Consider the following 25,216-nt stretch of genomic DNA (forward strand, 5'->3'; position numbering starts at 1 on the left):
GCTCAGGGCACTTGAAAGAGTGCCGCGTGCAAGAACTAATGACCATTCACATCTTGCACTCGCCAAGTACTCGGGTACAGAGATAGGCGTTTGGTGCCGAGCGGTGAATATAATAACACAGACAATGGAATAGACTTAGGTGTAATTGTAAATGCCCTTTACACGCCGAAAATGATCAATGGTTTAGGCCTATACGAAAAAAGACACTTAAATACCTGTGTTGCCTGTTTTCTATTTTAAAGAGAAATTCCAGTAGTTGCAGTAAACACTGATTTCATGAGAAAGTCTGTAAAACCAGGCTTAATTGTCAGTATATCATTGAGGATCTAGATCTGGTACAGTGACATAAACTGAACTTTGTGAAATCTTGAAATCTACGCTGAAAAATGTTCACACTGAAGATCACCAACACAGATAGGCACACGTGGGACAGTGTATTATTATTGCTGGAATAAAGACCCGACGGAAGTGACCGAATCCACGCTTATTTTGCTTATTTCTCAGCAATTACACAATTTCTTCCAGAATCCTTTGGCACATATTTTTATTCATACAAACAGACACTTGGGTGGTCATCATATTAGATTCTGTAAAAAGTCATTTTGCGATCGTTACCAAAACTGGAATTTATCTTTAAGGATGTATATTTTCAAATTTTAGCAGTCAGGCCTCGCAGGGGCCTCGCACCCTCGCAGTATGTAAAGAGAAGGGACCGTGTATGCCCCTGTCTGTTGTTATGCTTTTTCACACGGCACCAATGTTGTGGTTTTGCGCTCAGTTTCGCTCAGTTTCTCAAGCATAGTCTTGATCAAAGGCGCATTTATCTGAAATGCCGAAAATCTTAATAATACTTCGGGCTCTTTATACAGCTGTCATTTTAATTCTTGAGATTTATTTTAAATCAATCGACAACTCTTGCTAAGTCTTAAATTTCATTCAGTTTATGTCAGTGTTTGTCCATTCTTGAGAATTCAACTTTGTCATGTAGCCTAGTGATGGAACATATATATATAATACTAAAACAAACAATAAATACATTTCTTGTACAGTAAAATACAGTTAATCTGGCATTTACATTTCAATTAATTTCATTGAATGATATAGATGAGATAAATGCAAGCAGGTAAGATTTTGCCCCAACCTCCTCTCCTCTGGGGGACGACCCTTTCCAAAAGGGTTGCCAAAATTCGAAATTCGAGTGGGGAGCACCCCCCCCCAAAAAAAAAAAATACACGATCATTCCAATGATGATCTTTGTATATTGCACATTTCGAAGAAAAGAGAAAGAGAAGAATATAAATGTGCAGTTTCAACCGATCTTCAAAATGCCACAAATGTATTTTGCATTGATCCAGAATTTTCTAAACTTCATGATCATTCAAAATAATCTCGTATATTGCATAATTTGAAGAGAATAAAGGAAAAGTACAGTACAAGTGTCACAAATTTACTAGCAAAATAATTTGAAAGCAAACAGTGATGTCAATTACTTTTGGCAACATGCAGGATGGGAACGCCTTTGGATCAATGAACAAGTGAAGTTGTTAATGGCTATTGTTCGAATTCTAGTTATGGTTGAGTGAGAACCGACTACATACTGATCAATTGTATGCCATTGAAAATAACGTAAAATGGTTGGCTTTTGTTGGTCTGGCGGAGTAATTGTCATCCGTGTTGAATATTCATATCCTATTCTCTCATAGTATAGTCTCCAAACGCAGTCGCTAATTGCTGTGAATCGAAAGACCAGTGGCCCGTATACACACACAAAAAAACTTAGCAATGACCGTAGAACATTTTTTTCTACAGTTGATTCCATCGACTACATTAATCGTGAAAATCAAGGGTACGATCAATCGCTAACCTTTGTGGAGGTGCAGTGGCCGAGTGATAAGGCACCTGGCTGTACGTGGAAAGTCCGGGGTTCGATCCCCGGCCACGACACCTATGCTCTTTTATCCTGCATTAAAAAAAATAGAAATGCTTTACCCATCATAGTTGTGTAAGCTTGAGAATTTTGGGGTAATTCTGCATTTTTTTCATTTCATAATTATTATACTATATATCTTCAAAATTACTAGTTTTCATTCATGTCCATTCCAAGGCCTCTGGTCTTTGATCAAGGATCTTTATTGCTCACTTGGACCATAAATCTATCAGTGTAGTGCATTAATGCACAATGACCACTTTCTTCCTTACCCCTCTCCTCTCTTTTCTCCCTCTCCCCCTCTCTCTCCCTCTCTTGTATCCTTGTTTTATACACTAGTGTTATACTGTTATTATGGGATGGATGCAGTGAAAAACAAAGAAATTATTATGGGATATCAGGGTTGGGGCATGGACCTCATGCTTTTTGGTAGTTGTTGGCAGTTCAGATTTGTCGTTTGGGAAGGAGACATATCAAAATGTAGTGCGGTATTGTTTTTGAGCTTCGTCTATTCAAATGGTGGTGGAGGAGAGAGTGTTGGCCATTGCAATGGGCAAGTACCTTACAATGTAGATGTGGCTTTAATAAGGCTAGGGACGATAGGGTTAACATTTAGTTGATATTTAGTTAAACAATTTAATTAAATGATGATAATTTAAACATTAATTTTAGTTACACTTATGTTTTTTCATTTCAGTTTAGTTTCAGTGTGTATGTGTTGTGAGGGATGAGAGATGACAGTCATTACATCAAACTTTTAGTATGTTTTTAATTCTTAAACACCCCCAGTTAACTACTGGCTAATCCAAACGAACATGCGCCGCAGCAGTCTTAGGCAAAACCACGCCCTACAATTGTAACTAGGTGCACACTTGTTAAAAAAAGAAGTTCCAGGACCCAGGATCTATTTTCACATCAAAATTTATGGAGGAATATTAAGACAAAACATTGTGAAATGCTACTATATGCGGTTTATTTTCTTTGTGATAATCAAGCAATTCTATATTCGTATAAATAACTAACAATGAATTCATTTAAAATTATAGGCTATTATTATGATTTGCAAGCGATTTAACAATCTCAAACTAATGATTCTGAAATTATAGTTTTTGAATCTTTTTATTTGTCTGTAACTCAATCTATGGGGAGATGACAACATCAGCTTCATGGCTTTCTCGTTGCATATGAGACAATCATTTTTTTCATTGGTCTCATGCCAATTCGTCCAATTACCAACTCGTCTACTATCATTTTTTGTCTACCATCATTTTGTACACTATCCAGTGGTCTAATAGCCAATTCTTCCACTCACCAATTCGTCCAATTACCAACTCGATCCAATAGCCACGTCCATAAACCATTTGGTCTAATTGCACTAAATTTTACTTGGATGAAATGGAGAAAAATGGGTATTAGACCAACTTGTTGTAATACAAAATGGTCATGATAAGGCGAAGTGGCTATTGGACCAAAATTTGGTTAATGAACTATGGATGGTTGTGAGAAGAAATGTTGATGGACGGAATGGCATTAGATAAAATGAACTGATGTTAGAACTGTTTCACCAAAATAGCATGATAATACCAACCTTTGAAATGAGCAGCTAAAGATGTTTAAAGGTCAAGTCCACCCCAGAAAGATGTTGATTTGAATTAAGAGAGCAAAATGAAACTAGCAAAACGCTGAACATTTCATAAAAATCGGATGTAAAATAAGAAAGTTATGACATTTTTAAATTTTGCTTATTTTTCACAAAACAGTAATATGCACAACTCATATAAGACATTCGATGATGTCCCTCACTCACTATTTCTTTTATTTTTTTATTGTTTGAATTATACAATATTTCATCTTTTACAGATTTGACAATAAGGACCTACTTCACTGAACCATATAGTATTAAACAATGCTCATTCCTCATGTTCAGGAGGAATTAATCGTTGTCTCGCTTGACAATGAGGAGAAAAATAGAACATTCCCTATTTCATACAATAAAATACAAAAGAAATAGTGATTGGATGACGTCATCAGTCTTCTCATTAGCATACCAACCAGGATGTGCATATAACATTACTGTTTTGTGAAATTAAGCAAAACTTTAAAATGTCATAACTTTCTCGTTTTACATCCGATTTTGATGAAATTTTCAGTGTTATGCTTGTTGGATTTTTCTCTATTTATATATTGACACCATATTTTGTTGGGGTGGACTTGTCCTTTAATAGCCTCGGATCTCCCTCCCACGTCCCTACTGGGAGAAAAAGGGTGGAGAGAGAGAGGGGGGCATGAGAGAGCGGGGAGAGGGAAAAAGAAAAGTTTGGTCGGGCTGTTAAAAGATTACGTAACCTCGCTGACCGCAATATCAAACCACCGTCTGTCAAGCTCGCGTGCAGACAAAATATTTATCACCTCGATCACCCCCCTGAGGACTGTTTGTTTATAAATTGGATAAGTCGAGAGATTACTGTCAAGTCGGCTCTGAAAGATCACTTACACTACTGTTGAACGATACCCCGTCAAATATCAGTCTCAGTTACTTTCCTCCTGATTTAGGACCGCTCGGATGACAAGTAGCTTGCTCATGTGTTATGAAACAGAAAAATATTGAAAATATTATATGAAACTGGCTTTTAACTGAGAATTGAAGAGATGACAAAAAAAAATCCCAGCCTGTCAGACAATCTATGGGAAAACTACAAATTGTTTCACCAGAATATTGAAAGTACATTATTTTTTTTTCCGAATCGCTAGGAGCTCTACCTTGATCTCGATTGCAATGACTGTTCACGGTAGTCCATGACGTCATAGTAAGCAATGATCGTGCGGATGAATATGCATTGATTCATCACCATGCACGCAAATTGATCAATATTTATAAGCGGTTGCTAGTCTTATTGACTAAGACATGGTTTACGTTCTACTAAGAAACTCGCGCTTTTCACGTAAACAAAAACTAGGAATACTAGTCTTGTGCAAAAGAACAGAAATCTTGTCAAAATTCAATTTATGGATAGCAATATACCCAATGCATCAAAAAATCAGTCAAATTATTCAAAATATTTTATTAAGTGCTGCTCTGTATTGTGTATGTATATGCGCTCGTATGGTGAGACTATATTCGAAGACTATAATAACTGCATATAATTATTATATAGGCTCGCTTCTGACTACAACCGTGCATAAAAGACGTTTTAATTTCCATACCCTTTCATATATTTTCCTACTCACCGAATTTATTTTGGAGAAAGGCGGGTTATATTCATTTCTGAATTATTCTCACAAAATTTTCCTTTCTGGTACGTTTCATCAGTTTTTTGATAATTTTGCGCGTTTTGGCCCCACGTAAGCGTAAATACCCTCAATTCATCCTTTTCAACTAACACTGCACACAAGCACAAATTTCATCGGGTTTGTAATGGATTCCTTCATCGGTATCGCTTCTCGGCCTTTTGGCTAAGATCATGTGTAGTATCTGTTCTTTTCAGCTTAATATCTGAAACGCGACTCACCGAGTCGCTTGTATATTAAACTGATTTTTGAACTTAGGCCATGGAATAGGGGCTTGCTCCGTCCTGGCCACGGGTTGGCCCGGTATTGCAGTACCTCCGGGATCGGCCCACCCCTCAAGGGGTAATAATAAACCAAAGAAAGAATCTTCTCTCCTTACTTTTCACGCTGGACGTTTCTACCTATTTAAAGAGTCACATTTTGTTTTCGTATTTATTTATTTATTTATCTATTTATTTATTTATTTATTTCATATCTTTATAGAGGGTAACCAATTCAGCTATGCACAATAAAACATTAACAAAGATGAAAAGCTGGTTTGCAATCGGGCCCTGTTAATCAAAATACATACAAATTATAAAGTACATAATATGCAAAATATACAAGAAATAAATCTTTAAAAATCCCAACCTTCTGTGCCGTCATCAGATTCATCAGTATCCTATTCATAATTCATATATAATATATATATATATAGGCCTATATATTTTTTCGGCATCACCAATTTTTCCAAAGGGTAGATAGCTCTGGGAACCTTGATTTAAGCTACGCCTACCATTGTTCTCTTCATCCATTTCTTTACAATATATATATATATATATATATATATATAATGATTACATTTTATTTCTATAGCGCTAATGGAATCAAGCGCCTCACAAAACGATTACGTACCGTATATTAACATAAATGGAACTTTTAACAAACAAGAAATATGCATAATATATGCAAAGAGCCAATTAAATGCCTGAAGGTTTTTTATGTATCCCACCCCACCCCTCTCCTCTTCTACCCCTGATATACACAATACTATGCTCTTTACATCGCTTGGTTGACCTCTATAAAAAGCGACCCTTGATCCTTGTTTACCTTTGAATATACACGCATAACACAGAACCGAACGAAGCAAGCAAGGTTGAACTTCTGATTAATGTGAGTAGATACATCAAACATTCATTCCGCTCATATATTTTCTTTTGCATTCTATATATTTATTACAAAGTCTGTTTATAAAATGTCCTTGAAGTGCTTCCGTATTGATTTATTCAGTTGCGATTATATTTTGTTTGTATGAACATGTACATTTCTCCCACATAAACCATTTGGAATGCATAGTGGTCCGTGCATAAACAACGCTAGGCATATACATTTTTGCCGAGTCATGTTTGGCGTTATCTCGCTGTGAGCATGGACCCTACATGCTGTGAGGAAGCTTGTGGCACTCTCTTCGAGGTGCACGACCAATAACGGTGTTCTTTAGCACTACAGAATTGAAATACTAAATGCAATTCTGTCTGTGAAACATTGCTGTTGCTGTTTATCATTTAATATAGTGTTAGGTCCACTCTAAAATACTGTTTCAGACTTGCAGTCTCTAAAATGATACTGACATATTATTGCATAGGTTGACCTTTTATGATATATGTAGGCCTAATGTTTGATATTATAGGGCCTAGCGAGTTCAGACATTTCCACAAAATCATGATCGTTTTGTGTGAAGTCCTAATCCACATCAGGCGGGGAAATCGCTGTAGGATACACATAAAATAATTTTATTGAACAACGAACAAAGAGCACCATTCCAATGTTAAGGATTAATAATGGCCGATATGTTCATTACCAAGCCAGGGATAATTTTATCAAGAATATAGACACGTTGTCGATTGGTGGGGGTGGGGGTTGGAGGTATATATAATTCACAGTATCATAATAATTATTATTATGTATCGTATAATTATCATGCTGATAAGAAGAGATTAGAAGTAGGTGATGATAGTAGTGATCGCGTGAGGATCATCAATTTTTGTTTCCTCTCGCAATTTTAAATGTTTATTGTTATTCAATAAAACCATTCCTTTCGGAAACAGATAGATGAGCAAAGAAACCCAGGATGAAATAGAATAAAAAGTTCGTATTTATGTTTTTATGCAAAACATAATCTTTTCAAAATGCACTTTCAGGAGCATGGGGTGTGCCCGGTTATAACCACCATTTTGAGATTCACTTCATTTTCGTTTCCATTCAGTTTCATGATGTAAAATAAACGGAGAAGATACATAAGAAATTAGAATTGAGGTTTCAAAGGAAAGAACTATGGAAACTTACATTCTTTAAACGGTCAGCCAATTTATATTATGACACCTTCATCATATTTCGTGCTAGCTGTGATTGCGATTATACTTACGATGAATTAAATTATGAAACAGAGAATATGACGATAATCAGTAATGATATAAGTAATGATGTTTATAAATGAATAATGGTATCTAATAATAATAACAATAATAATAACAATACTAATGATAATGATAATAATGACAATAATATAAACAACAATAATAATAGTAATAATGTATTGTAATAATGATGATTTAACTCGTAGTAATGATAAGAAGCAGATCAAACAAGAAGATTAATAAAAATTTAATGAATATATATGATAATTGTAAATCATACTTACTTTCACAATTTTCTTCTCCCTCAGATTATCCACTCTGAAAGTAAAGAAATCTATCAAGATGACGGCTTTGGCAGGACTTCCATCTGATTTCGGCTATGTGATCCTCACCGCTGTGGCTAGTGCTATCATGGTCGGCTACTTGGCGGAGAGAGTCTCATTTGCTCGTAAGGCACATAAAGTAGAGGTGAGATATAAGTTAGCACCCCTGTCCCGGATCCATTCTCTATCCCACAACCCCATGTACCCCTCCCATCATTCCTGTATCACTATCAACATTGCCTTACTGTCATATATCTTGAAAAGCTATGAAATCTATCAATGTTCTATTCAGAGTTTTCAGTAATCTGGCCAAATCAGTGATTCCAGTTGATCACTGGATCTTTTTTTTTTTGCTGTTGCTTGTCTGATTATTTTGGGCGTAAATATAAATTCCGACCCCTTTTTACTTATTTGTCTGAAAATTCCAAATATTTCTGTACCCCATCATGAATTTAACATTGTGTCATTATTATCATAATCATTCTTTTCTTTTTCTGTGCTTTTCCTCGTCTAGTATCCCACGTTTTACAGCCCAGACAATCAGCTGTTTAACTGTTTCCAACGAGCTCATGGAAACACGTAAGTATACATACCAACTGACATTCAGAAAAAAATAAATGACTTCTCGAGTGTTGCTTTGTCGATTCTACACTATGATATAAAACCATTGCTCATTGAATTTGTCTTCTCTTAATTCCGATAGCTTTCTGTAGAAGCATTCTTGTCTGTAATCAGATTTACGCTCTTGTACAAAGAGCTGATTTTTATTTTTCAATTACATAATATAGTGCCTAAATTATTTATACCAAACGGCCTATCAGTCCCATTCTATTTGTCTACATTACATTTTCTTTCCACACTCCTTGTTTACAAGTCCAAGGTCTATTCATATTACCACTTTGCCCTACATGCCTTCTTTACATTCATAATATCTTTGCAATTGTTGATCTCATATATCCTCATATCCCATGGCTGCATTATTTCACTGACTCCATCCCACTGCTGCCACCGCTGTGAGTTGTTCAAATTTTGAATGAACGTCAAACAATCATAATTATGCCGAAAATCGGCAAATGTTGAAAAATTGGCTCATATCAATACGAGTCATTGACATAGTTTTAAACAAAAAATGATTATTGTATTCATTTTGCAAATCAAATTATGTTCATGTTTATTAGTTCAACATAATTATTTAACAGTTTATTGCTTTAATACTGCACCGTATATGTTTCAAAATACTTAAAACTGTGTTTTGTCTGCAGATTGGAGAATTATCCTCAATTCCTCATGTTGCTGTTTCTAGCTGGTATTGGATTTCCGGTAAGTTTACGTGTCCCCATCATACTACATGTATAAAGCAAATTGGACTATTTTATGACGTATCCACAGGGTGATGCAGGGGCGGATCCAGCCTTCGCCAATAGGAGGGGGGGGGGCGGATTTTTTTTCTGCCATATTTTCCCCGATCGGCCGCTCGAATATGATTTTTGCCGGGAATTTTTGTTTCTTTGAAGGGGTAGTCCTAATGGTCACTTTTTAGCTTTATTCTTATGAAACATGAGTGTATAATACCATAACCTTTATTTATATAATGCGAGCGCGAAGCGCGAGCTATTTTTTTGGAAATCTTATGTACTTTTTCCTAAATTTTTTAACATTCTGGGAAATGTTTGTTTTCCTGAAAAAAAAAGATGTGTATGCAAGTTAATAATTACTACGAACGTAAAGAGTGAGCAGAAATGAAGTGATGGAAAAGGTACTGTTAAATACTTGCTTGCAATTAGCCATGAAGACGTTACACATTTTTAAAAATCAAATAATGCGAGCGCGAAGCGCGGGCCGAAATTTTGTTGACATTTTTACATAAGGAATGGAAATTCTTAGCACTCATTTTTGTAACTTGACAGAATAGGTATATAATTAAACATGCGAGCACGAAGCGTGAGCAAAAAATTTCGAGATTTAGACCTACTGAACAAGACACTCTATTCAATTAGTTTTGTAAATCATGAAAAGGATGAGTAATTGGAGATCTTCCTTACATTAATAATGCGAGCGCAGAGCGCGAGCAGAAAATTTTTGTATACGTTTTAAACTGCTCGAAATTGTACCTGTTAATGACTGCTTGCATTTAGCCATGAAGACGTTACATATTTCAACATTCAAATATTGCGAGCGCGAAGCGCGAGCTGAAAATTTTTGACCTTTTTTACCTGAATAATGGAAATGCTAAGCACTTTTTGTAATCTTGGAAGGACTCTCAGTATATAAACTAAACTTTATTGATGCGAGCGGAAAAAATCTGGACACTCTATTCATGTTTTGTAAATCTTGAAAAGGATAAGTTATTTATCTAATGCAAGCGCAAAGCGCAAGCAGACATAATTGTGATCTGAAACTGGATAATGATTTAAATAGAGAACAATTTGCGTATCTGAATTAACGTGTGTTTTAGATTTCGACCTAGAATTTGGGTATTCTAAGTACCTTTCTTATCATGAAAATCAATAAAGCGAGCGCAAAGCGCGATCTAAAAATATATGATATTCCGATCTAACAAAGGGTTAATTTAAGCTCTGTATTGGAAACACTTTCTTGGAAAATTGTGAATTGTGTTGGATCACAATTAAAAAGAGCGGATGTATTTTATTATTATTACTTTGAGTTTTTACATAGACCTAGGACCGGGACATTCTATAAGGGCATTATGTCATCAAATGAAAATGATGACTATCTTCCTATTTCTCTTCCTAAGCATGAGAGCGCGAAATCTGTTAATATTATGGCCTGAAAACTGGACATTTAAAGCACTTTTGTAATTATGCATAAGATGCATGATATCTATCAATGCGAGCGGAAATCGCGAGCCGAAATTTTTGATTAACTGTCATCAAAGTAGTTTGATTTCGAATTAATATTGGGATATACATAACTCACTAATCAAAATGCTATCGCGCAGCGCTACCTGATACGTTTTGACAATCTGACCTAAATAGGGATATTTTGAGAACTTACCTGACAAATCAAACTTTGCGATCGCGCAGCGTAAGCAGAAAATGATAATATTCAGACCATAACACAGACATTTTTACAGAGCACTTTTTAAAAATCAATTTGTAAATCAAACAAAATAATGAAAGTTCAATTTCCCACCTGAAATATGTTTTGTATATTGACTTCAAAGTTTGATATTTCAAGCTCCATGTTGAGCAAGATATCCAAATCCCCCAAGACAATAAGAGCGCGAAGCGCGAGCGAAAATTTTATATCCTAACAAATAGATTTTTCAAAAAATTATTTTCAAGGACTTCCCCTCATGTTATTTTATTCAATCATGTTCCTCCTCTTATGTTTGCCTTTCTTCTTTTCTCCTCTCTTTTCCCTTCCTTTTTTTTCTTTTTTTGCTCCGCCAATAGGGGGGGGGCCCGGGCCCCTCGGCCCCCCCCCTGGATCCGCCTATGGTGATGTTCACTGCACAGCAAAAACTGTGGAATTAACTGGTGTACATAGAGGACCACACTAGTTATTTTACACCGGTGTTAAATTGGTGGTGTTAGTTTTACACCTATAGGTGTTATTACAACACCTTTTGTTGTTGCATTTACACTCTTTGGTGTTACGTTTAATCTCTAGGGTGTAATTTTAACACCTCATGGTGTGGTCCGCTATTAACACCAATTTTTACACCGTAGTTTTGACAGTGTGGTAATTTGTATCCGAGATTCAAATCATGAGAGTAAACTTCACAGAAAAAATGTTGAAATCAAACGCAAATTATTTTATCTTGTTCTTGCAGAGAGCTTCATCGATCCTTGGAGTCATCTACATCGTGGGTCGCATCAGCTATGCCCATGGATACTACACGGGAGGTTAGTACATAACAGGGGCGGCGCTAGGGACGTTCCCTATGATTTTCAAGCATGGGCGGAAATCCCGGGGGGGCGTCCCCCTATTAAAAATACTCGGGGGACACAATTTCAAATGTCCCCCTACTATTTTTTGCCTGTGATGGAGAAAAATACATCATTCACAATCGAATTAATACATGTATTTTTTTACTAAATGACCTTTCATCATATTCATATTGGATGAAAACCTTTTTTTTTTTTTTTTGTCTTGTCAATTTTGTTTGGGTTAAAATGACATTAGATTTTGGGTGATACCCTTTTACTTTCTTGTCAAAGTTTCTGTCCCCTGGTCCCCCTACCTTTGGGGACAGATTTCCGCCCATGTTTTCGAGTAAAGAAAAAGGGAAAAGAAAAAGGGAAAGAAAGAACAAAATGAAATTAAAGCATCAAAATGAGAGGCATTGGTTGTGTAACTGTATACACATCCTAGCGGTTTGGTGGTATTGGGTTTTAAGTCACTCCTCTCATGTACATGAATTCACTTTGTGATAATCAAGTAATGATTATATTTATTGATTAAAGAATGACATAATCTTTTATTTTTTCCTTAAAAGTGGACAATTCTACAAAAAACACACATTGACTCGAATCATTATAGAATACCCTATATATTACACTATATTTTATAGCTATATGATCGTTGTTACAATTATTTGTTGAATCCATACCATTAATAATGTAAAGTACATGGCCATCGCCATATGTTACAAGTTATGAGCCAACTTAAAGTGAATAACATGTTCATTTTGAAAAGATTTCATTTCATTTCAAAGAAATTGCCCTTTTTCATCAATCGAAGACGATAAAAGTATTTTATTACTGGTCACAACCAGCAATGTGAGTAGTGGCAGCGTTTATTTTAGGCACAGCAATATTAAAATGAAAGGCATAAAACCTGCATCCCACTCTTCGTTTATTAATTTCATCAAATCTATTAAAGTAATAAAAAAAAACTAATGATATTTAAATTGTCCTTATCCCATCAGATCCAAGCAAGAGAATGAGAGGAGTTTATGGGTACATCGGTCTTCTAGGTCTGCTCGGTCTCTCTGTCACAAACGCACTTCGACTTCTTGAGTTTATTTAAATCAACATTCCGCTAAGCAAAGACTTCAAGCCTTGGTCACAACTAATCGCATTTGAATTTTGTCGCTAAACGAAATGGCAATCGCTCATCACCATCCCGCCCCTCTCATTTCGCAAAACGTTTACGTTTTTTTTTTTCCTTTTTGCAATCAAGAGACCAAAATCACCCCAAATATAGTCAGGTCCGTACAACGATTCTTGTAACCTCTGTATTTTAATTTGATTAATTTGATGTAACGTTAACGTAATATTATTGGTTGCTCTTTTGATATTAATTGCATATTTAGTCGTGGAGGGAACTAATCATTATTTTGTATCAATTATGTTCATTAAAAATTGTTTGTTTTGCATTTATATTGTTACATTTTCGTAATCTCCCCATGAATGAATCGCGAAATCTTTCAACCGGTTTTGTTTGTTCTTTCTAATAGAATTGAATATGAAATGTAGATGTAGATGATTTTGTCATAATCTAAGCCATATATAACTGCTTTTCTTCAATCTCGAGTCTATGAAGACTATAACAAAGTGTTATACACAATTTAATATCTTCTTTCTTTTTCTATGACTAACTGAAAAATGGGACTCACTACCGAGGTACAGAAGCTGACCACAGACAACCTGGCGTACTGAAATAATTTCATAGAGTCTTGAAAATTTTCATTGCTTCAAAGTTTCTTTCTTTTTCTTGAAATGTATTATATACGTTTGCCAAAGTAATGCATTTTATCTAGGTATGACGACTGTGTTCTTTGATTCAAATCAAACTAATGCATTGTATGGATTATTTCAGGTAATTTTATAATAAAAAGTATTTACAGTCTAATATACCTCTCGAGTAAGTTTCTTCTCTATATGTGTGAGATCTTTGGCTGTTTTTCAATTTGTGCAAAACCAAGACCAGCATATACATGTAAAGAGATTATGTGAATGGTTTTCGCATATAAATCACCACTAATCACCATCATCGCCATCACAATATTCAGTTTATACGAGGTGTTACTAAAGGTAGCCAAAGTTCAAAGGTCAGAATACATGATTTATTCTTGTGATATTTACTCTTAACAGTAACTCATCAACTTGACATCTTAATCGTGTCACAATTGTTACAGGTCAGTCTTACACATATTGTTCTTTGAATGCGAAGGTACTTACCTTTTCCATATTTTGTGACCAGTGGCGTACCGTGGGTCACGGCATTGGGGGGGGGGGGGCACCAGCAAAAATTTCGAGTCACTTAGGGAGCACGCGAAGCGCGCTCAGTTGTCAGGTATTCTGACCTAAAAGTGATATTTTAAGGACATGCAGCGCTATTAAACGGATATGTATCTCACTGATTAAATAATGCGAGCGCGAAGCGCGAGCTGAAAATTTTTGATATTCAGAGCTAAAAAGGGACATTGTAAGCAATTTTTTTGTAATCATGATATGTAATTGTGTCGCTAAACAATCAATGCGAGCGCGAAGCGCGAGCAATTTTTTTTTAATATATTGACCCTAAATAGAGAAATTTTAAGGACTATATTTCAGATTCCATTAAGAGTATGAATATCTTACCACAGTCATCTAATGCTTGTGCCATCGTTTGCTGATTTTGTTAGAATTACATCTAAACAAAGTCATGAAGCACCTTTTGTAGTCATTGTAATCATGATTATCATACGCATTTTACTAATCAAATACTGCAAGCGCGAAGCGCGGGATGAAAATTTAGAACTGAAGAGGCTCTAAAGCTTGTTTGTATGTATTCCCTAAGACCGTATGTATTTCATTAACCAAATGATGTGAGCGCGAGCTGAAATTTTTGTATTTATTGACCCCAAACATGGATATTTTAAGGACTATGCTTTTTGTGAATCCATTAAGAGTATATATATCTCACCATAGTCATCTAATGCGAGTGCAAATCGCTTGACGATTTAGTTACAATTACATCTAAACACATGAAGTAATTTTTGAAGTCATCATTGTTATCATACGCATCTAACTAATCAAATACTGCGAGTGCGAAGCGCGAGCTGAAAATTTAGGATATTGCGACCTGAAGAGGGGCATTCTAAGGCTTGTTTGTAGGAATTCACTAAGACCCTACATATTTCACTAGCCAAATGATGCGAGCGCGAAGCGCGAGCTGAAAATTTTTGATATTCAGTTCAGAAAAATTGACATTTTAAGGACTGATTTAAGGAGTTCGTGAAGAGCAGATATCTCACCAATCCACTAATGCGAACGTTAGCACGGACAGGAAATGTTTTATATTAAGACCTTAAAATAGGGCAATCACTTTAAGTAGTCATGAAAAAGAAAAATATGTCACTACAAAGAGCAATAATAATTCGAATTGCGAGGAAATATATTTGTGTATATTGATTTGAAAACGGGAGGTTTTAGTACAACAGGGTTATATAATATATAACCCTGTTGTAGGAACAATGAAGCAAATAATGTTTCATAAAGTAATAAAAAAAGGTTTCTTATGTAATATAATATAACATAATAGTAAATAGTGGCAGTAAAATACGAGCTGTGATTGGCTGGATTTGTACCACGTGACCTCCCTTCAAAAAGTTATATTGTACATATGTACAATATAACTTTCGATTTTTGGATGGCAAAATTCATGATGGGGGGCTTAGATTGAGGGATCTATTTACTATAATAAATAGTGAACGTTCTATCATACAATATTACTGGACTATATGAACTCCAAATATAAAATTATCCCTCGTGCAAGCCTATTTCACCTCGGCCTTCGGCCTCGGTGAAATAAACCTGCACTCGGGATGATTTTATATTTGTCGTACATATAATCCAGTATATTGTACAACAGATTGTACACTATTTATATAATATTACATAGGTCATGTAGATTCGAATCAGTGATAGGTCAATACGCCATCACGTGACCATAGCTGCGAGGATCGCATTTGTTATATTCTAGGTTTTGACGTCACCTCAGGGAATATACTGCGTTGTAATTTCAATTGCGGCGTTATATTCACTAAGGTGACGTCACTCGCTGCATACAAGTTGCGTAACAAGGTAGTTTATTTGATGTACGCGCTAATGTTAAAGCGTCGATTACATGAAGAACGCGCTTGATGTATTAAAAAAAAAATATTATGACGTAGATGGTTCAGAGCTGTAGCAAGAATTTCGGGTTTGAGCCAGATGATGAATGTAATTTCTGATGGCGAATCCACATATACTATATAATATAACAGATATTGCCTGGTCTATCGTTTTAATAATAACATTTCAACTCCCCTCCGAAGCTATATTTTTCCCTCGGGATAATATTTTCCCTCAGCGCTGCGCGCTTCGGGCAAAATATAATCCCTTGGGAAAAATATAACTCCGTCGGGGAGAGGAAATGTTATATTCACACTCTAGGTAGGCAATATCTGTATAATATTACATAGGTCATGTAGATTCGAATCAGTGATAGGTCAATACGCCATCACGTGACCATGGCTGCGAGGATCGCATTTGTTATATTCTAGGTTTTGACGTCACCTCAGGGAATATACCGCGTTGTATTTTCAATTGCGGCGTTATATCCACTAATACCGTGTTTACAAGACTTTTACACATGACTCGGCTCGAGTGTTGAATCCTCAAGCAGGGTCGAACGCTGCGAAGAGGGCATGCTGTGATCGCGTTTATACGTACATATAAAAAGGCGAGTTCAACACGGCTCGCGGATCTCGAACGGAAGAAGAATTATGACGTCGCAAATTAAAGGCGGGAAATTCACCGCCGGAATCGAATCTTGTCCGTGCGAACAACAACAATGCATAGAGATGTATATTATTGACACTAGAGGGCGGACTTCATCAAATTGCTGTGAATCCATGTTCGGGGCGGCCGCCATCTTAAAGAGGGCAAGAGCGCGGATTTATAACACACGGCTCTATGGGAGAATATCACATATTTCACTTTTTTTACATTATATTTTCAATTTAATGCTGTATGCAACGTTAAAATCACAAGGCAAAACATTTTTATGTTAAAATATATGATAACCATGCATATTTTATAAAGGAGATGGACTGAACATCCAGAAAACGGGGGGAAAAAATAGGTTGCTGTATTATGATGTAGATCAGGGCATGGTCTGAAGTTTCCCCTCCTTTCAGTTAATTTTGACGAAATCAAAGTAGAAATCATATGGTGAATCACTGATAATCCCATTTAATATAACATTGGAGACTATGCGACGTTATAGCTATATTTAACACCACGGGTGTTAAATCTAGCAGCCCAATCAATAAAGGACCACACCATCTGGTGTTGGAGTTACACTGCCACTGGTGTTAAGATTACCAACATTTAGGATGTTAAAATATATCAACACCAGTCTTGGTGTTCGATTTGAACACGAGTCGGAGAACGTTATGAAGTTGACACCATTTGGTGTTCATTTGACACCCTCGAACACCTGCAGAAACGAACATTTAAACGAAAGTTTAAATCACCCATTGGTGTAAAAAAAATACCAACACCAGCTTTGGTGTTGTTTCACGGTTCGGATTCACACCATTTGGTGTCCGATTTCAAGTTCTTCAACACCTGCAGCCTGACGGTGTAACTTAACACTAGGGTATTTTTTAAACTACCCCAACAACAGACAGTGTTGAGTTACTCCAGTGAAGTGTAACTAATTTTTGTTAAAATATTTCTATCCAACACCTGTCACGGTGTTGTTTCAACACTTCTGAGTATTTGGTGTTTATTTTACACTCGTGTTGTTTCAACACAATATATTGCTTGAACACTGCCGGAGTGTCAAATGAGCACCAAGTTGTTTCAACACTTCTGAGTATTTGGTGTTTATTTTACACTCTAAGTGTTGTTTCAATACAGTATATTGCTTGAACACTGAGTGTCAAATGAGCACCAAATCAAGAGAACATATGAACACTCTAAAGTGTTAAGTTGACCTTATCTGACACCCTTGTCACTGTATATGCTATACATTGAATAACTACTACTCAGTCGACCTCGTCGTTTTCCCCCGTTTTCTGGATGTTCAGTCCATCTCCTTTATAAAATATGCATGGTTATCATATATTTTAACATAAAAATGTTTTGCCTTGTGATTTTAACGTTGCATACAGCATTAAATTGAAAATATAATGTAAAAAAGTGAAATATGTGATATTCTCCCATAGAGCCGTGTGTTATAAATCCGCGCTCTTGCCCTCTTTAAGATGGCGGCTGCGCAATACATGGAATCACAGCCGCATTACGCGCGCGTCAATGCGAGCGATTACTCTAGTGTCAATATACATCTCTATGCAACAATGCCAAAAGTGAAAGCGCGCGCAGTGACCTCAAGAGGGTTCGCAGGTCAAGAGGGTTCGACACGGCTTTCTGTTTACACACGAAAAAATTGCCGAGTCTGACTCGGCTCGCGGGTTGAAACCTACGATTTTGGCGGATCAAAAAAGCCGTGTTCGACACGGCTCGCGGATCACAGTGATCGCGTTTACACAGCATAAAATTGCCGTGTTCGACACGGCTCGCGTGTCGAACCCCCGAGCCGTGTCCCTGTGTAAACACGGTATAAGGTGACGTCACTCGCTGCATACAAGTTGCGCAACAAGGTAGTTGATGTACGCGCTAGTGTTAACGCGTCGATTGCATGAAGAATGCGCTTAATGTATTTAAAAAAAAAAACTATTATGACGTAGATGGATCAGAGCAGTAGCAAGAATTTCGGGTTTGAGCCGGATAATGAATACAATTTCTGATGGCGAATCCACATATACTATATAATATAACAGATATTGCCTGGTCTATCGTTTTAATAAATAACATTTCAACTCCCCTCCGAAGCTATTTTTTTCCCTCGGGATAATATTTTCCCTCAGCGCTGCGCGCTTCGGGCAAAATATAACTCCGTTCGGGGAGAGGAAATGTTATATTCAAACTCTAGGTAGGCAATATCTGTATAATAATGAACAATAATCTCTTCTTTCCCCACTACGTTTCTCCTCTCTTTTCCCTCTTTTTCTCCCTTTCCCCGTTTTTTTTTGGCCAGCCGATTGGGGGCACGTGCCCCCCCATGCCCCCACCCCCCCCCCGTAGTTACGCCACTGTTTGTGACAACTGTGATGCAAGGTGTCAAATCAAAGTTGATGGGTTATACTCAGTTAAGTAGGATAGAAATCACAAGATTTATATTCTGGATAAAGCGGACGACCTTTGAACTTCGGCTACCGTTTTTAAAGACACCTTGTATAACTATAACGAATTACCTTCTAATTAGCATGCTTATTGAGATTCAACAGCTTACTGATGGATTTCTTGATCAACAGCAAACTGATGGATGTAGTGGAAAGGTCCAAGAATCTATTTCTTAATCAGTTTTGACAAGGAATGTGGTGATAGCTTGTGCGCATGTCAGAGACGTACTTTATTCGGTAGATTTGCTCAATTGGAATTAATCTCAAAATCATATGAGCTTTGATTCGAAGGTTTAACTGCATGGTGGTATAAGACTGTATGGTGAGGTTTGCGGTAACACCATTTATAAGTCCTAAAAAGGACTGTTGGTTTGTCTTTCTGAAATAGCTCTTAAAAGAACCGCTGTTTTCGGCGTTTCGAGCAAGCAACCAATAAGCATCCACCAATTAGCAATCAACCAATCAGTAATCACCTCAGATGGTATAACTACTCGTCATTTTGGCTCAAGTCTTCACCAACGAACGTAGAGGGCAGCAACACACAAGCGTGTTGCTCTAAGGAAGGTCAACTCCGCTCGAATTTTGTGACCACTCTAAAAAATAAGGGGGACTTTTCGGAAATTTGTCGAGTTGATTTTTTTTCATTTGTTAATTTTAAATATTTTTAATGAACAATCATTAGGTCGGTTATTCTAGGTAGAAATATTAAAAATATTACTTTTATTTTTAAAGAAATTATTTAGCTTAAATAATCATGATATTGACATTTTTTCTCATTTTGGAATATTAAGTCTATGACGAGGATACCTCTTATCTCTTATTTTCCTCTGCTGAATTTCGCTGCACCACTAATAAATGCATAGACAACCACCGTAATAATCGAGGTCATTTTTCTGGCCTGGGTGCGCCGAGTCTGGGCCGGTCGCGTAGCTACTAGTAACGTTGATGATGCGCTGGGGCTTCAGTCGACTCGTCATAGATCTTCTAGCAACATACACAATGACGTCTAATATGCCTGGTCTGATTTGAAGTGCAATTGCTTCAGGGCTGATGTTTATCAACGATGATTGTTCAAGGTCAGATTTCAAATTTTAAATTGCATTTTACTTTTAAGTCTATAAATCTTCATACAAGGCGCCGAATCCCCGAAATCCGGGTCTAAATTTCAACTTCGAGTCCGAGACTATGGACGGCGAAAAAAAACCTCATGCATCGGATGCATTGCATTGGCTGCGCGCTGCGCTGCAACTGAGCTGCACAGCCAGGCGCTGGCATCGCGTCGAAGGTCGATAATCATTGAGCAACCAAACTTCCAAAGCCAAATTAAAGCTTGAATAAACGGCCACCTATTCACATTTTCCCTGGTTTTCTTCAATAATTTCTAAGAAAAATCAGCCAATTCTGGGAAATTGATTGCAATGTTACATGCAGAGTGCCATCATCGTTTTGCGTTAGACCTTAGTTATACTTAGATCTAGGCCTAGACTAGAAGAAATGGGAGCTAGATAGATTTTACACCATCTTAATTTATGATTTTGGGCAGAAAGTAGATTTGATTGACAGCATCCATATCTTAATTTGACCATTGATTCTGTGCAATCAAAGACTTTTACATAATTTGTTTGCCATATTGCAAGAATTGGTAAATTTTCCTGGGCCTGCATGGCCTGGGCTTGGAGAAATTTCGAAAGTGAAAGAGCAAAGTGACTGAGCTCGTCGTGATTTTATTTTTATGCATTTTCTAACTGAATTTTAAAGATTTCATGCCTAACGGTAAGGCCTAACGGTAACTTTTCAACCATTAAATCTTCTAGTTCTAGATCTAGACTTTACCCTGTAGGCATTTAACGGACTAAAAAAAATCATAACTAGCGGCTAGCCCATGCAGGCTGGCCTTAATTGAACCAAACTTAGCTTGCATGGACCAACCCTCAAATGGTCTAGATTTAGGCGTCCTATACTATAAAGACAATGTGGAATTCATCTGTTTCGAGTTTATTATTATTTTAGTATTTTTTATTGTTGCATAGACTATCTCATACCAACAAGTCGTGCTAGATCTATATATATTCTAGATCTACTTAGATATCCAGTGTGGAACAACATCTTCAACAAACAGATCGAGACTGGTCAGAGCATTTGTCTAGTTAGACAAATAAAGTTAGATCTTTAGACTTGGGTCTATCGATCAACTAGACAGGAATAACCGTCGTTTCTGGGGATTTATTCAACAATTTCTGACATTTTACTATAATCTCCATCGGTGAGTGAGCCAGCGCAGTTCAGCAGAGCAACCAAAATACAGAGACTAAAGCTATTGGTTTATCGATCAACATGATCAAGATCTAGGTTAGATGTAGACTTCACTTATTACTGATTGGAATGTATTTCTAAATTTATAAGTTTTGGGGAAAATGGTGAAAAGAAATGATAACATACTACTGATAGATACGTGAATTACTCTTTTAATACCCATTGGCATTGCTGCCCGGCTGCTCTAATAAATAAATAAATGAGTCACGGCCTATATGGACTGCAGATAAATGCTGATCGACGCCTAGCAGAACAAGTACCAGTGCTAGACTAGGGGGTTGAAATCTAAGCAGACGACGGAGTATAATGTAGCTTATGCATAGAATGATGATGGGTTCAGCGAAGAGCCCAGAGAAAATAAGGGGGACATATTCAATCCCGAAATGCTTTGCGAGTGGTCACAAAATCGTCTCGGCGCAAATCACCTAATTCAGCCGTCTGGTGAAATCGCTGATAACAACAATCACCGATTTGGTAATGATTTTAGTTTCCTAAAACTTGCATTTGTAAAGTTTTAAATATCAAAGTATGTTTTCATATTTATGTATATCCTTCAACATATTTTTTAATGTTATCTTTGATATCGTTGTAGTCATATTCTTTCATATTCGTTTCTTGATCACTACTAATTTGTTGTTGTATTTGATCGGCATTTGATTTCGTTGTCATGAACAATAAAATATGCGCGCAGCTCAGTTGCATGCGCGTATCGAGTTGACCTTCCTTAGAGCAACACGCTTGTGTGTTGCTGCCCTCTACGTTCGTTGGTCTTCACGAAGAGCAAAGCTTTTCTGTGCTCGAAACGTCGAGCATAACACTTCTTTTAAGAGCTTTTTCAGAAAGATAAACAGTCCTTTTCCGGAAACCTCACCATCCAATTTCAAAATCACTTTTGAAACAAAGACAATCTGAACACGAAACATTTCTTAATCGCAAATTTGCTATGTTAAATCAGGTAAATGATGGTCAGTGTGGCATGTACATTTTGTTCATATGGTTTTCAAAATGACCAATCAGAATTGTTGCTCCAAATTTTAAAATCATCATGAAAATTTGTGATACAGGACCTTGAATTGATGTGGTAATCGAGTGTTCTTTCTTTTCTTTGCAACTACACTTACAAAAAAATTGGATGAAAAGGGCAGTCGGATGCAATTCTAATTTCACTCATATTTCATAATGTATTCAAATATGGAATACCATTTTACACATTTCATATGCACCCATGCAGTTGACCATTGATCTACCCATTTTAAAATCTTGTAAATTTACAATTAATGAGGATGCTGATTTGGTTAGCCTGATTTCGATGTTATGAAAAAAAATCATTGTTATAAATGACACTACACAAAATTGCCAAAATTAATTTGATCCCTTGATTGTGTACTTTTGCATGACAATTATTCAACCCAATACTAAATTTTAAACATGGAATATGAGAAACAAAGAACAATTTCATGATATATTTATTTATTTTCTTTCAAATATAATCATGTCTACATCTGTATCAAATAGAATTCTGATCAACATATACACATACTATACGACCTGAAAGATCACACAAATAGCCCTATCATCACAACATTCAATAAAAAAATAAGATATGCTACGAGTGAAATCAAAGTACTATTGATTGTATTTGTTAATAATTAATGAGCATTGTTTATATAAGTTCAATTTAGATAGGGCTTTTAACATCCCTGAATATTTTGGCCACACAAGAGTTGAACTTCATAATAACAAAAACTAGAAGTGAACCTCATCACAAAAAACAAGTAATACCTATTGAGCATAATCGTAATATGGAAAGTTTGCCAGGGCCACCATGAGTGGTGTGGAAATTCGGCAGTACATTCAGCATTTATTCAAGAATATAGATTAGGAGTGAATATGATATGGTGGTATTAATGATTATCTTGGCAGTTAATTCAGTTTCTTAAACTGAGGTCACATAAGACGTGTGATATCCTACTAAAATAATACCATTTTATGGTAAGTTTGCTTTGTAACTTTATCAAAGTGTATTGGATATGCTATGCACTGCATCAACTGATTTGGCATCGATTTCATCCAAGAAAATTGTAATGAAAAATAAAACGATTTGGCAGGTCACTATTAAGCTTTCTTACATTTACAGGTAAATATAGTGGGGGCAGTGTAGTACATACGACCCAGACAAGGGGTGGCACCGGGTTACTTGGTTGAGGGGGAGGGGCAACACAACCTAAAGATGTAGTAATTTTTCTCAAATAGGGGTTATAGAGTAATTAGACTTACACAATCCAGAGTTCTCGACCTCTATCTTAATTTTCTATTTTCCCCCTTTTTTCCTATATCTTCATTGTTTTTTCACTAATTTAAATATCAAGGGACAGTTGCCCCTCTGCCCCCTGTGGCACTGCCCCATTATCCCAGAAGAATCTTGAGCAAACAAATACTGTATATCAAAACAAAAACTGATCATTGCATAAGTTTGCTAAAGCTACTTGTTCAAAATATTATTTTATTAGCCCAGAATACTGAGGCAAATGTCCTATCTAAATTCATTGAATTAATACAAATTTCATTGTAAATAGTTCTCTTAAAGTTCCACTACAAAATCAAAATGTAATCCAGAATTATACACGATGGGGGAAATCCTGAGCTTTCAAACAATAATTATTGAGGTCTATCACACACATTCTTGAAATCATCTGCAAGATGTTCGTTGAGATAGATTTTTGTTTAAAATGAAAATGTAGGTGTGAGATCATGGTAAACCTCACAAGGACACCAATCTAGACCCTTTCTTACAAATAGTTGTGAAGAACTGTCATAAAGAATATATGGCTATGTCTTCTAGATATGTACAGTATCATGTCATTATTTTGAGTAATTGTTGTGATGCTTTTTACACTGATTTGACCAAAACCATTAGGCAAACAGTCATAGTCAAAGTACTACAAAAATTAATCCAATCGGACTTACATTACATGCTGAATAAAAGTTTAATGAGTTCAATAGTACACGGATCCAGGGGGGGGGGGGGCACAGCAAGCCCCCTGTCCCTCTTTTTAGAGGCACAATTAAAATTTGCAATGTAAAAATGTTGTTAAAACAGAAATGTGCCACCCCCAACCCTTTTAAAGTGAAAACTTTTTTTTTTGGGGGGGGGTTGTCAAATTTTTCCTCGGGAAAATGTGCCCCCTCTCGAAAAATCCTGGATCCGCCCCTGGGTGAAGATCTACGACTGTGATGGCATTCCATAGTTTAGACTGAATGGATCAATTTCAAAATAACTCTTTGTAAGACAGGGTCCAGAATAATTCATTCAATCAAGTGTGTCAGCGAAAATTTATCAAGAGGCCTGAAGATCACTTAGCACTCCATAGTTGAGTTTGATTGGCTTGATTACAACTCTGTATTTGAAACTTTACAATATATCGCAATGATGGTCTAAAATTTATCTTCCAGGACCTGAATGCAAACTTAGCCTAAAAGAAAATGACATCCCTGATACGATGAGAGCTATTGCCATTATCAAGGTGATTCTTAAGTTTCAAAACACAGGAAATACAGGCCTACCATCACTGATGTGACTTATATTCCTTCCAATTGTTATCATGTTTTCCTATAAGCAATACATTTATATTTCATGTCCAAGGAAAATTTAATGTACAAAATAATCTAAAGGTAATGAAACACTATGCAGCATGCAGTTAAAAAAAATTTAGCAAAGAAAATCTTTCAAACTATGATTCATAATGAAGTAAATATGATGCTTGTTTGAAATAGAGTTAAAGTT

The 25,216-nt window shown here is 36.3% G+C and overlaps 1 protein-coding gene and 1 non-coding gene across 2 annotated transcripts; both read left to right on the forward strand.

Annotated features, from left to right (window-relative positions):
* Positions 1 to 5,360: 5,360 nt before the first annotated feature.
* LOC121414589 lies at positions 5,361 to 5,552 on the forward strand. The gene has a single exon (XR_005969891.1). It is a non-coding gene; the product is annotated as a U2 spliceosomal RNA (small nuclear RNA).
* Positions 5,553 to 6,258: 706 nt separating this feature from the next.
* LOC121413373 (microsomal glutathione S-transferase 3-like) lies at positions 6,259 to 13,078 on the forward strand. Its single transcript, XM_041606163.1, has 6 exons — positions 6,259 to 6,367; positions 7,920 to 8,079; positions 8,449 to 8,513; positions 9,197 to 9,254; positions 11,731 to 11,803; positions 12,829 to 13,078. The coding sequence occupies exons 2-6, from the start codon at positions 7,954 to 7,956 to the stop codon at positions 12,927 to 12,929; spliced, it is 423 nt and encodes a 140-aa protein (XP_041462097.1). The 5' UTR covers positions 6,259 to 6,367; positions 7,920 to 7,953; the 3' UTR covers positions 12,930 to 13,078.
* The last annotated feature ends 12,138 nt before the right edge of the window (positions 13,079 to 25,216 follow it).

Source organism: Lytechinus variegatus, chromosome 4 (genome assembly GCF_018143015.1).
Source record: "Lytechinus variegatus isolate NC3 chromosome 4, Lvar_3.0, whole genome shotgun sequence".
Taxonomy (NCBI): Eukaryota; Metazoa; Echinodermata; class Echinoidea; order Temnopleuroida; family Toxopneustidae; genus Lytechinus; species Lytechinus variegatus.